This window comes from Palaemon carinicauda, chromosome 27 (genome assembly GCF_036898095.1).
Source record: "Palaemon carinicauda isolate YSFRI2023 chromosome 27, ASM3689809v2, whole genome shotgun sequence".
NCBI classification, from domain to species: domain Eukaryota; kingdom Metazoa; phylum Arthropoda; class Malacostraca; order Decapoda; family Palaemonidae; genus Palaemon; species Palaemon carinicauda.
This window is the reverse complement of record NC_090751.1, coordinates 25185245-25198323: the sequence shown is the minus strand read 5'-3', so window position 1 is coordinate 25198323 and position 13079 is coordinate 25185245. Positions and strand designations below refer to the sequence as shown.

The following is a 13079-nucleotide window of genomic DNA, read 5'->3' as shown; positions in this document are numbered from 1 at the left end:
AAGTTTAATATTGAAAAAATGCATTTCTTTATAGAATCATGCTGTCAAACTAACAAACATTATCAATAAAGAATAAAGAGATTATTCAATGCACATTCTTTTTAAAATTAACTAATGTCCAATTATGAAACTGCTGGTTTGTGGTAATCAAGCTGCCTATTTTGGATATTTCATATTTCATAATTTATTGCCTTTTAGGGATGTAGGGTCTAAATGTCTAGCAATATTTTAGAAGCTATTTTCTCCTATTTTGTTAAAAATAAGTACGATAGACTATCCTCCATTGCCAACCATTCAAAAGCTACACTAGTAACTATTATCAAGACGATAGTGAATTGTCGGTTATTGTTAATATCAGCTGTGCATGATTGTGAATTTTTACTGATTTTTGGATTATTGTTCCATAGTATAGGTGTAAATGTCCTCTAAAAACAATGATCCGCAAAAGTCTTATTCAGTGTTGGAACAAACTATGATTAATAACTTTAAAGAAGGTTAAATTAACCTAAAATGCTAAACATCTGAAAGCTACACTACTGCACGGTTAATTGGAGATCATCTAAAACATTGAATAAATGTTACACAATGTCGAAAAACTTTTTATTTTCCCTTTTCACTTTACTGTGATGTACTGTAGCTGTGAATTTTATTGATTAATAATAATCAACAAAGATAAAATGTTATGAACAATTACTCTCCCTTAATTCTTTTGCAAATAGCTACTGTAGTCTATTTAACCATTTTGTAATGAATCAGACTAGGACTTAACAGCCACATCAGGCATAAGCACCCACCCCACAGATAGGAGGCTGATGGCTAACGACAGAACCCAATACTCGGACACGAGTGGGCGCCGACGACGACGACGAAAGAATTAGAGAACACAAATCATCCATATTTAGTAACAATAAATTCCAAATTAAACTAAATTAGTAAAGGCAATAAAGGATTATTGAATCTTTGGACTTTGAATAAAAACAAATATATAACAATACTAACACAGTTAATACCACTGGCTGACGATTAGCTGATCAAATTGCCTGAATATGTGAGAGGAGACAAGAAAATGTATTGAGACTTTTCAATGTAAAAGTAAATTAGGATTTTGATATTTCATTGATTTATAATGATTACATATGTCACCATTTCTCATGTATCTTAATTTTCTGATTATTTTTTTTACACACATTCGTATTAGCAGAAATTTCTTTGGTTAAAGTTTGTATGGCAGAGGGTTACTGTACTCATTACTTCTCTACTGTATTTCCATCCCGCACTGGGATGCTTTCTCTGCTGGAGCCCTTGGACTTGAAGCATTTTGCTTTTCCAATTAGGGTTGTATCTTGGTTAGTAATAATAACAGTATCATTGATAATAATAAAGGTAAAATCAATTCTTTTCTCATCAACAAAGTATTAAATTAAAAAAGAATTATAAAAAAAGTCTGGAATTGCAATTTCTAATGAAGCAGACACCTAAGAATAGGCTTAAGGCTGTTTACTGTAATGAAGGCTCATGAAAAATAGGGTTATTGGCCAAATAAAATTCACAGGATGCATGTGCAGCAAAAATATCCCCTTCAGTCATCCAGATTCAAGAATAGAAAACCTGGGGACATTTGTAGTATGCTAATACTGTACTATACATTTACATGATCAATAGAATTGTGATGAACAAATATGAATATTAAGTACACACTTTTACATGTAGTAGCATACTAACCCAATTTTCATTATAATAGAATATTAAGTATACATTTATATGTATAAGCATACAGGGAAAACAGCCATGTGTAAGTGATATGTTTTAGTGTAGTTCCATAAGCAGTATACTGTACCTTTATTTATGCATAAAAATATGACTTATGAAGGAAATAATTTACCTTCTGGAGGTGGCAGGAATTTAAGTGACAGGTAATGCAAGAGGAAAGTTACGATTGAGGCAAAGCCCATGACCATATACATCTTAGGACCACCTAAGGCTTCAAATAAGAGACCTCCAATAAAGGCTGCCAAGGCATATCCTGGAATAATAGAACAATCAATAACACTACAACATCAATATACTGTAATTTCTTTGATAATGTACAGTAAATTACATATTCAACATTAACTAATGGCAACATATTCAGTTGACTTACCAAAACTTTCATAGCAGATGTTGACAATACTTTGGATAGTTGTGGATGTCCCTGGAGGGGAGATTTTTGCAGAGAAGACTACTATCGCTGTATAACCAAGCCCATAGCATGGTCCATTTAGCAATTCTGTCAGAAGGGTGGCCCATACAGGGCCATAAAAACCAACCAAGGACAAGCCAAGTAGACGGAAGATGTACAAGAAGAATACCAAAGATGTAACTCTCTGTGCTCCTAATTTCCTCATAAACCATCCTAAAATTGCAAAGAAAAAGATATACTGTTCGGATATACAAACGGATAAGTATAAAAACTTCCAAAAAATTTAATATATGACTGCCAAAAACATTCATCAAACAAAATTACAGCTTAATGTGTTGAAGTGGTATTAATATAAAACGGCTCCACTCACCCACATAATTCTGTTTTGCTATCTATCGTTCTCTTACTTTTCACGAACACCATATATTTTAGACTTTTCATAATACACATGTAAATATAAATCAATGATTTAGAAACACTTGTTTCATTTATATTTATGGATTACACAAACGCCTTGAATCAAGTTGAAATGTGATTGTGATTACCTAGTATGAAATTCATACTGTTTGAGAGAAGTCTCAGATGAGCCTAAACTGGATGTAAGGATTTAGTCTGTCAAAATCACCGTTCTGGTGACTCAACTCCTTTTTCAACATTATTATTATTTAAATTATCTAAATTATTACAACATGTTTTGCCTTCATAAGGTTAAATATGTATGAAGTCCTCCCCAATGTTGAGTCCTGTACAACTTCTTCCTAAATTGGCCAGCATTTTACATCTAACCTTTCGCCATGTCTCCTAACCTTAGTTGATGCATTTTAAGAAAATTACTTGGCCATGGCCACCCCAGCCTATGAGTAATAACTTTCACAATAATACTAATGCAGCCGTCCTTATCGTGAGCCAGTCAGATGATCATGTAAGATCAGAGATCCTCATGCATTGAAAAATGAAGGGTGGTGTCAGGTACTGCCCACTCTTTATTACTATTATTATTACAAGCTAGGCTACAACCCTAGCTGGAAAAACAAGATGCTATAAGCCCAGGGGCTTCAACAGGGAAATATAGCCCAGTGAGAATAGGAAAGTAAAGGAAAGGAATGGAGGTTGGGGGTTTTTCTATCCAAGAGAAATGGTTGGGGTTGAGCTACTAATACACATGTCATGCATTATCTTGAGTGCCAGGGGAAAGGGGTGTGGGATTGTGATAGTCTTAAAATGTGTTGACTATAAAGTACTGTAGTTGGCCAGCAGTCCTATCAGAATTGGATGTATTGACTCAATGGTTTAGTTAAATTACCTTACAATAACAATTCTGTGATCTAAACTATCTGAATCTTGAAGTCTCAGTCTATGTTACAGCCTCTAAACATCAATTTTACAAGACTTCCTTATTTGTAATATGATCTTCCCCTTGACCAGTGTTGAACCTGTCCTTTTGATTTCACCTCTTCAAATTGTCCTACACTTTCCCAGTAAGTATCCATACCTCTACAGTATAGGAAAGTGCAAATCTGTACCCTTATCAACTAGAAGTCCTAAAATATCTTTAAACTTCATCAGGACTGATAATTCTGGTCCCATAAAGCAGGGAAACCCTATTCTCTACAGGACCTTCACATTCATTTTATCGTATACATTCCAAGCTATTCAGCATTTCCAATTCAACTCATCCCAGTTAACTTTTCTAATATGTTTTAGGCCAAGAGAATTCCTTATCTTATTTAGATTAAGAATTCCTTAAGTGTCTTTGTGATACCAGGTGATATATATGATTATTAGGATTTCAGTCACCATCCCTTTCTGCAGCATCCAACTGGCTATAGTAATGTAAAGTATAATATTTCACACATTTTTCCTTTGCTTCCCTTCTATTCAGCACAGACTGATCATTCATACAATGACAGAATTGTCTCTTCTCTAATCTATCAACCTATCTTTTAAGAATCCCTAAAACCCCTTCCTTTAATTCTGCTGTTAGCACCATGCTATCTGAATACAGTAGCTCTCAGGGGTCTCCCTTTCTTTATTCTGTTGTAAAATAACCTCCTTTACTATGATAAACAACAGTTAATTCAGTTCTGATCTTTATCTGTTACCAACATTTATCTTAAATTTTTCAGAAATACTTGTCTATGTCTTCACTCTAGATATTGCAAATTGATACAATACAGATACCATCCTTTCCTCAACAAGTCTTTCCTATAGCCCATCCCTTAAAGCAACCTATCTACATACTCTCACATAGTGTCCATAAAAGGGCAAATGTGCATAATCAACACAGAAAATAATCTAAGCATTAGACAACGAAGTCTGTGATTACAGTGATATCCATAGCACCTACTTCCCCCAAATACTTTGGAAGAAATCCCATCAACTCACATTAAATAGTAACAAAATCTGGCAATACGAGAAAGACGTACGAATGTATTCAACAGAAACCAAGTCAAAACTGATGGTGCAATGAGTGAGAGGTAGGTGCTCAGTGATGGAACTCACAACAGAACTACAAAGGTGATTTTAAATCAGGAGCTAGTATATTTCACTGTGGATTATGAGAAAGGTCTGTGTGAAGAAACAGAGTATACTTTCTTATCCATTCCCTTTGGAATTAGCAGTTGGTTGTAATATATCTCACTTCAACTTGTAATATTTTCTACTCACCATAGACAAACATGAAGGGAGCTTCAATAGAACATTGAACAAAAAGTGTGAAACCCTGGAGGAATTTCATATATCTCATTGCACTAGTCCCTTGAGCCATTTCCTCTTGCAAACTGAAATTAGATCATTGAAGAAATACATAGCAAGTCAGTATACTTGGTTTAGAAATGATAACACCATGTAGCATTTGTAAGCATGTGGGGCACTGAACGATCACGTGTCTTTTTTTATAGAAAAAGCAATTATATTTGAAAGTACAAAATACTTACATAAATATAAAATTGGCCACAATACCATCAAACAATCCATTCATAATGACAAAGCAGCAAAAAATGAAAAACCTAGGTTGACGAAGAAGGGGACCAATATCTTTCATCACACTTTTTTCACTTCCAATTTGTGGAACCTGGAAAAAAATAAGTCTCTTAAAGTTATGAAATTATTAATACAAAGAAAGACTTATTCTTGTTACAACTTCTACCATGGTGTTTTCTTTTTTTTATTACTACTGTACTTGCTCATACAAGCTCAAAAAAAACTCAATGTGACATTTTCAATACAAACTACTGTACTGTACAATACATTCTTTTGTGGCCACCATCTCCCTTCAAAAATATAATTTTCAGCTACTAATTCTGCTTTCGAGTTTTAACCCTTTAACCCCCGGGGTATTTGGAAATTTCCAACGCTTAACCCACAGGGGCTTATTTTTTTCCCAGCACATTTTGCAGTATATTTTTTTCAAATTGCTCTAACAGCCTTAATTTTTGTTATAGAGAGGTCAGGTTGGTCTCATTCTCTTGGAAAATGTCTGAATTTTCTCAAAAAATTATCAAAAATATGAAAAAATAAATTTTAATAGCATTTTTTTGCAAGGACGTACCGGTACGTCCATGGGGGTAAAGGGATGGCTTTTGTGAAACGTACCAGTACGTCCTTTGGGGGTAAAAGGGTTAAGGGCAAAAATATGAACACTACTAAACTGTTCATCAATATAGCTGTGCTTCAAGGTAATTACAAAGACAAAAATATGATATAATGTTAATATATATAAGATTTCCCAGCAATTATACACAGCCTTAATTCAAACAAAACCAAATACAGTAATCCCCTTGTATCCACAGACTTTTAAGTTGAAATAAAATACTCAACAGTACCCAAAGTCAACATGATATATCAGACTAAATGTGGATCAACGATTTAACTTTTTGGATGGGAGCAATCAGAAAAATACTTCTTCTGAGTCAGGCAACATGAATACCAAGAGTATACAAGGTACTGTCCTTTACTCTAATTAGCTCAATGAGAATGGTGAATTCCGACTGGCATATTTAATGGCGAGAGGTTAGTTATAGTTAAGTGAGAGACACCGGGTATATTAAAAATGAAAAAGAATATTTCCACCAAACACACATTTAGGGCAGACTTATGTAAGATCTTTTGTAAACTCATGCTTAAACTACATTGTGTAATGAAAATATTTTACATACAATACTACTGGGTACTAGTGTAATGACAGAAATGCTTCATTTAACTGAATGGTAATTCCATTTACGATTTTTAGACTTAATAAACGAATTAGTTTTCATCTCATCAAAATGTTATGTTAGCCACACGTAGTTGAGATGGTGTAGGACCGAGTGTGCATACGCCGAGGTAGAAAGGCGTAACAAAGGAGTAGTTGTGTCTATGATCGAGAGTTTGTGATTGAGTGCCCAGGTAAACAGAGGCGTAGTTGTGTGAGCCTCGAGCGTAGCTACGCTAGGTAAGCTCAGAACGCACTCTTTGAGCCGACAACGACAAGTGTAGAGGGGAAAATGTTGCTCCCCCGTATTATTATGTGAAATTCTTACCTTCTCCCTTGTAAAAGGTATGCACTTGTTCTTGTTATCATGTATGTGTTGTAATAACACTTGACATTGTCTGTTGTGGTTATCTTTTTCTTCAAATGTAACAAATAAAGTACAATAATTCTGCCAGTATTGAAACTGCTTTATGCTGTGCTTGCATGTGGTTGGAACTGTGCCACCAACCGTAAGTTAAGATTTGTAATATTATTCTCAGATTTATTAAGTTAGTCTTTGAGTTGCCAGGCTAACTGTGCAGTGTAACCAGTAGGTTAGGTATGAGTACAGTGTAGCCTAGGCTACGAAGTGTCTGTTGTTTGACATAGGATCGCTGTCCTAAAAGAAGACTTTGTATTACAGGGTACCAGTTTGGAGTACCGAGCATGTACTAAGCTTTTTGTAAGAATAAAAAGACCCCCGGGAACCAGCCTTTCCCTCAACCTCCACTGCAAATGAAGATCCGTCGTTCTCCACAGCAAGAGTCAAGTTACCTTAAACCTAGGCTTAGAGTATTAGCCTATATCTATGATGTAACCGGTATTAGCCTATGTCAAGGCTTGTTTTGTTATAGATAGGATAGCCAGGAGTAAGTCGATTGTCCTAAATTGAATAGTGCCTCCAAACTTAGGTAGGGACAATTAACAAAGGTAAGAGTTAGTGAAAAGTCATGTGTGAAACGGCATGACACTAGGTTCAAATATTTAGCCAAATAGAAGTACTTATAATAAAAGGAAGTTCCTATGGGTCTGTGATCCCCTGGCTGAGTAAATTTTATTATAAAAAAAAGTTTTTGTAGCTCATTTGGATACAGGAAAATTGCAATGTTTAGTGATAAAATTACCATAGTGCAGTACAGTACTGTATGTACCCTTTTACACACAACATTCATTTAGCATATGCAAAGTGATACCTCTGGATATGAAAGTTTCTGCTTACGAAAAATTCAGGATACGAAAAGCGATACAAAGATTTTTATGCCCCAGTATACGAAAAAAATTTCAGGATACGAAAAGCTTACGAGATCCCAACTCGTCGCCGAGAGTACAGTACCTTTTTTTTCAGGGTATCAACCCTTAATTTAGGTGTACAGGTAACAATACACCTTCACTGATCCCAATGCTTTACATACAGTACCGTAACTTTTATACAGTAGTAAAGAAAATGGACCGTTTTCTTAGGGCTTGGAGGGGATAACTAGGCTATAACTACATTATTGAATAATCTCATGGTGGTTTCTGGAATGGATTAGGCTATTTTTAACGGTTGGGTTAATTATTGAATGATAGAAATGGTTGCATTGCATGTTTATTACTACAGTTTAGCGTGTTTATGAAAGAAAAGGTGACTTTTTGTAAGGCTTGGAACGGATTAGGCTATTTACATGTAAAACGCGACTCAGGATACGAAACCGTATCCTGAGGCATCACTGTACACATGAACATGTACGGTATTTTCATACATTAAAACTGTTTAGTGTTTGTTTTTAATGATAGAAGAGTGTAGCAGTACAGAAATAAAATTCTTTCACAAAGATGATCAATTGGGGATTTTCCTGTCTTATACAGAAGTTTTATGCAGTACTTTTGCTATGTAGTATAAGATTGCATTTCTTTTGTTTAACAAACATTTGGTCTCATGTCTTTCGACTCAGAGCATTAGTATTAGCTTGGTGTATTTTACATAAGGTAAACATTGTTAGAGCCCTACTTTTTGGCAACCTAACCGTAACTCGACCATGTCTTTCCATACTTATCAGCAACACCCTTAGATGTATTGGTGCAAACACGTGAGGGATTACTGTATTTGGGATATAAACTAACATTTCCATAACAAGACCCTGTCTCAGAATAAAAAAAAAAAGGATGCAGTCCAGGCCATATATAGAAAATAATGATTAATGCTATGCCATTAAAACAAGCAAAAACATTAAGTAGAACTATGAACAAAAAAATTTACTGGCTTTTCTATGACTTAAAATACTTTAGGGGCAAACATTAGCTTTAAAAATGTCAATATATTATACATCACAACTTTATTTGCATACGTTGAATTGAATTGAATATAAAATTTAGGCCTTAAGCCAAGCACTGGGGCATCAAAGGCCATTCAGCACTATACAATGCAAATTAATCAATGATATCCGTCCTCTCACAACATTTGGTAACATTTTAACTTATAAAACCAATTACACAACATTCATAAAATAACATCTAAATACAATATAAGAAGGGATTAAAAGAATTATAAAACAAATAAATTAATAAAATTCATTAAAGCTCGTGACATAAACCACTACTCTGTGAAACTTTTTTTCACGTTCAGGTAACTACAATGTTCCCCTACTATATCTCTAAAAGGTTTGCCCTAGAGTAAATGTGTCCTGCTTTATTTGTATAAAGGCCCAGTAAAAGAGAACTATAAAATGTAATGTGATGGAAACTGAATCATATCATTATGTTATCACTGAATCCTTTGCAATTGATTGACCTGGTATTTTCTTTTTATACAAAGTTTACTAACAATTCTTTTATAAACTACATTATTAAGTAATCCCAAGGTTACTATATTTCCACAAAAATTTCCCACAGAATAGAAAGGCAATAATACTTACTACCATCATCATTTATACCTTGAGAGATGAAGCACAAGTGATTATGTCCATGGATCCAAGAATAAAGACCAAAAGAAAAGCTGGAGTGTAGTTTTTCGTGATGGAAGACCCAGACCACAGATCTACAAGTAATCCGCTGATGGGTCCCATGAGACCCCAACCTACAGTACCCCAGGCCCTCTGAGAGCCATAATTGCCTTGGTTATCACCTGCAATAATGGTTACATCATTAAGATCTAAAACAAATACGCTTGGTCTTTTCAAGTAAGTGTACTCAAGTCTGTTAAAAGCATAGTGTTAGTTGAAGAAAACTTTACTGTGCGGTAAAAGGGTTTAGACTGGAAATAATGTGTAGCTAAGACAAAGATCAAGCCTAATACTGCATTATGACAAGAAAATACATCACAATTTTGATCTCACAAAGGATAAATTAAAAACTGCCTAGAAAAATAAATGACTTGGAACTGAGAACATTTCATCCAATTGCATATAAAAAATATCTTTAGGGAGTTATGAAGATTACAATTCATGTTCTAGAGATAAATTAAGATGATTTATAATTCAACCTGCTATACCGTGCTACTGACAATCTAATATGACCACAAGAAATGTGAATTATTATCATTATTATTTACATTATGCAAACAAACTTTTACTGTATGATAATTCATAAACAATTGAAGTACAATAACAAGCTTCTGCATAATATAATGTTCTCAGGTGAAATACCAAAACATCTATTAAATGAACATAATAATAAACAACAATAAAATATATAAAGTACATGCTGTATAATAAATAATACAAAATAAAAACATAAGGGTAATTACACATAATTAATTAAATCAGAGTAAATATATAAATAAGTAAAAAATGACAAATTCGGAGATAATTTGTATTTTTCCTAACCATACAAACCTTAGCTATTTACATTGGGTTTACCTTTCGGCGTAGCTGAAATTGACGAGCCAATAGATTTTAACGAGGGTTAACTACCCCCGCGCTAGTTAGCGGGGGCTAAGGGAAGGGGTAGCTTGCTACCCCTCCCCTCCCCCCCACACACCGGTGATTTGCTTCACTTCACTTAGAGGTAGGACTTGACTTGGGGGACAGGGCTGGCGGCTAAATATGTGTAAATAGCTAAGGTTTGTATGGTTAGGAAAAATACAAATTATCTCCGAATTTGTCATTTGTTCCGTAACCGAAATACAAACCACGCTATTTACATTGGGTGACTTACCCCTTAGGAAGGGTGGAAAGTCCCCAGCCTTACTGACTTTGGCTTTACCCAGGGACTCCGACTCCAAGTGAGCAGCACTCGAGAAAGGGAGTCCCTGCACCTCACAAGTTCCTTGTTTCGCAAGGAACGTGTGGCCTACATAAGTTGTGTGTGGAGGAAAGAGCGTGACTCGTCCTATGAAGTTGGCCTTTAGACCTTTAGATAGGAATCCAGGATAGGACGTTCCCAATACCAACTCGTCAGGGTATGGGGGACGCAACAGTATTAAGCTTAATACTAGGAACACAAGGAAGCATGGTTTACCTGCAGAGGTTGAGGTCAGCTATGCGGAGACCAGGATGCTGCTTCCCCAAGAGAGGGGAGGATGAAGAAAGAAGTAAGGGTCAGACATACTCTTTCATTCACGCAGACTAAAACCGGGTAACAACGCCCTCAACCTACTGCTACTTGCCCATAAAGGAGCCTGAGGTTAGACCAGCTGTTGTGCAGCAACCACAGGGCCGATAGAAAAAGTATCGAGGCTCCTGTGGGTCACGTCCTGCAGGTAGTGGGCTGTGAAGGTCGTCTGACGCTTCCAGACCCCAGCTTCAAGTACCTGCGTCACAGAGAAGTTTCTCTTGAAGGCCAGAGACGTAGCGATGCCCCTGACGTCGTGTGCCCTAGGGCGACGTGACGGAGGAGGCTCCGGATTCAAGGCGTGATGGATAACCCTCCGAATCCAAGCCGAGATGGTGTTCTTGGTGACCCTCCTCTTCGTCCTGCCTGTGCTAACAAACAATGCTTGCACCTGAGGACGAACTGCAGCTGTTCTCTTCAAGTAACACCTCAGACTCCTCACTGGACATAATAGCAGGTAGTCTGGGTCGCTTGTTACAGAACGGAGACTCGCGACCCTGAAAGAGTCGAACCATGGGTCCGGCACTCCAGGGTTCTGAGTCTTGGCAACAAACTCTGCGACGAACCTGAACGTTACTTCCCCCCATCCCCTTGAATGGGCGACGTCGTACGAGAGACCATGAAGTTCACTAACTCGCATGGCAGAGGCCAGAGCGAGCAGTAAAGCCGTCTTCCAAGACAGGTGGCGATCAGAGGCCTGGCGTAATCGTTCGAAGGGAGGTCTCTTAAGAGCCCTGAGGACTCGAACCACGTTCCAAGGAGGAGGTCTCACTTCCGACTGAGGGCAGGTAAGCTTATAGCTACGTATGAGTAAAGAGAGTTCCAGCGAGGAAGAAATGTCCACTCCCTTCAGCCTAAAAGCCAAGCTTAAGGCTGAGCGATAGCCTTTCACCGCTGAGACCGAAAGGCGCATTTCCTCCCGCAAATAGACGAGAAACTCCGCTATTGCTGGAATAGTGGCATCGAGTGGAGAGATACCCCTCCCAAGACACCAACCACAGAAGACTCTCCACTTCGCCTGGTAGACTCCCTCTGAGGACTTTCGCAGGTGCCGAGACATTCTCTCTGCAACCTGATGAGAAAAGCCTCTCTCCGTGAGGAGACACTGGACAGTCTCCAGGTGTGAAGCCGAAGCGATGCTACGGCTCTGTGGAAGATGTTGCAATGTGGCTGTCTGAGTAGCTCGTGTCGTGGGGGAAGTTCTCTCGGGAGCTCCGTCAGGAGCTGCTGAAGGTCCGGGAACCATTCCGCGTGATGCCACAGCGGAGCTATCAGTGTCATCGACAAGATGACCAGTAGTCTGGTCCGGTTGAGCACCCTTCTCATCAGACAGAACGGTGGGAAGGCGTACACGTCAATGTTGTCCCACCGTTGTTGGAAAGCATCTTGCCAGAGTACCTTGGGGTCTGGGACTGGGGAGCAGTACAGGGGCAGCTTGAAATTCAAAGCTGTCGTGAACAGATCCACGGTCGGGGAACCCCACAAAGTCAGGACTTTGTTGGCTATCTGAGGATCCAAAGACCATTCCGTACTCACTATCTGCGAAGCCCTGCTCAGAGTGTCGGCGAGCACATTCCTCTTGCCAGGAATGAAGCGAGCTGATAGTGTTATTGAGTGGACTTCGGTCCACCTCAGAATCTCTACTGCAAGATGGGATAGCTGCTGCAAAAAAGTACCTCCCTGCTTGTTGATATAAGCCACTACCGTGGTGTTGTCGCTCATCACCACTACGGAGTGACCCGCCAGGGTCCGTTGGAACTGTTGAAGAGCCAGGAAAACGACCTTCATTTCTAGCAGGTTGATGTGCAGGTACTTTTCTGATTCTGACCAAAGGCCTGAGGTCCTCTGGTTCAGAATGTGCGCCCCCCACCCTTCTTTTGACGCGTCCGAAAACAGTGTCAATTCCGGGGGGAGGACGAGAAGATCCACTCCCTTTCGCAGGTTCTCGTCGACCAGCCACCACCGCAGGTCCGCCTGTTCCGAAGGTCCTATTGGGACCAGGAAGTCCAGGGAATCAGATCCTTGATTCCACCGGGACTTGAGCCGCCACTGCAGGGATCTCATCCTGAAACGGCCGTTTGGAACCAGACGGGCCAAGGAGGACAGGTGACCTAAGAGCCGCAACCACGATTGGGCAGG

At 38.2% G+C, this 13079-nt stretch overlaps 1 protein-coding gene across 8 annotated transcripts in view; it reads right to left on the bottom strand.

Moving 5' to 3' along the window:
- LOC137620611 (uncharacterized transporter YwbF-like) overlaps positions 1-13079 on the bottom strand; it is a 146515-nt gene that overhangs the window by 14006 nt on the left and 119430 nt on the right. For all 8 annotated transcript variants that reach the window (XM_068350900.1, XM_068350897.1, XM_068350902.1 and 5 more), the window contains 5 exons: positions 9323-9513; positions 5116-5252; positions 4847-4959; positions 2141-2392; positions 1883-2023 (listed from right to left, as the gene is read on the bottom strand). In XM_068350900.1, coding sequence (XP_068207001.1) covers positions 1883-2023; positions 2141-2392; positions 4847-4959; positions 5116-5252; positions 9323-9513 — 834 coding nt within the window. The remainder of the gene's footprint in view (positions 1-1882; positions 2024-2140; positions 2393-4846; positions 4960-5115; positions 5253-9322; positions 9514-13079) is intronic.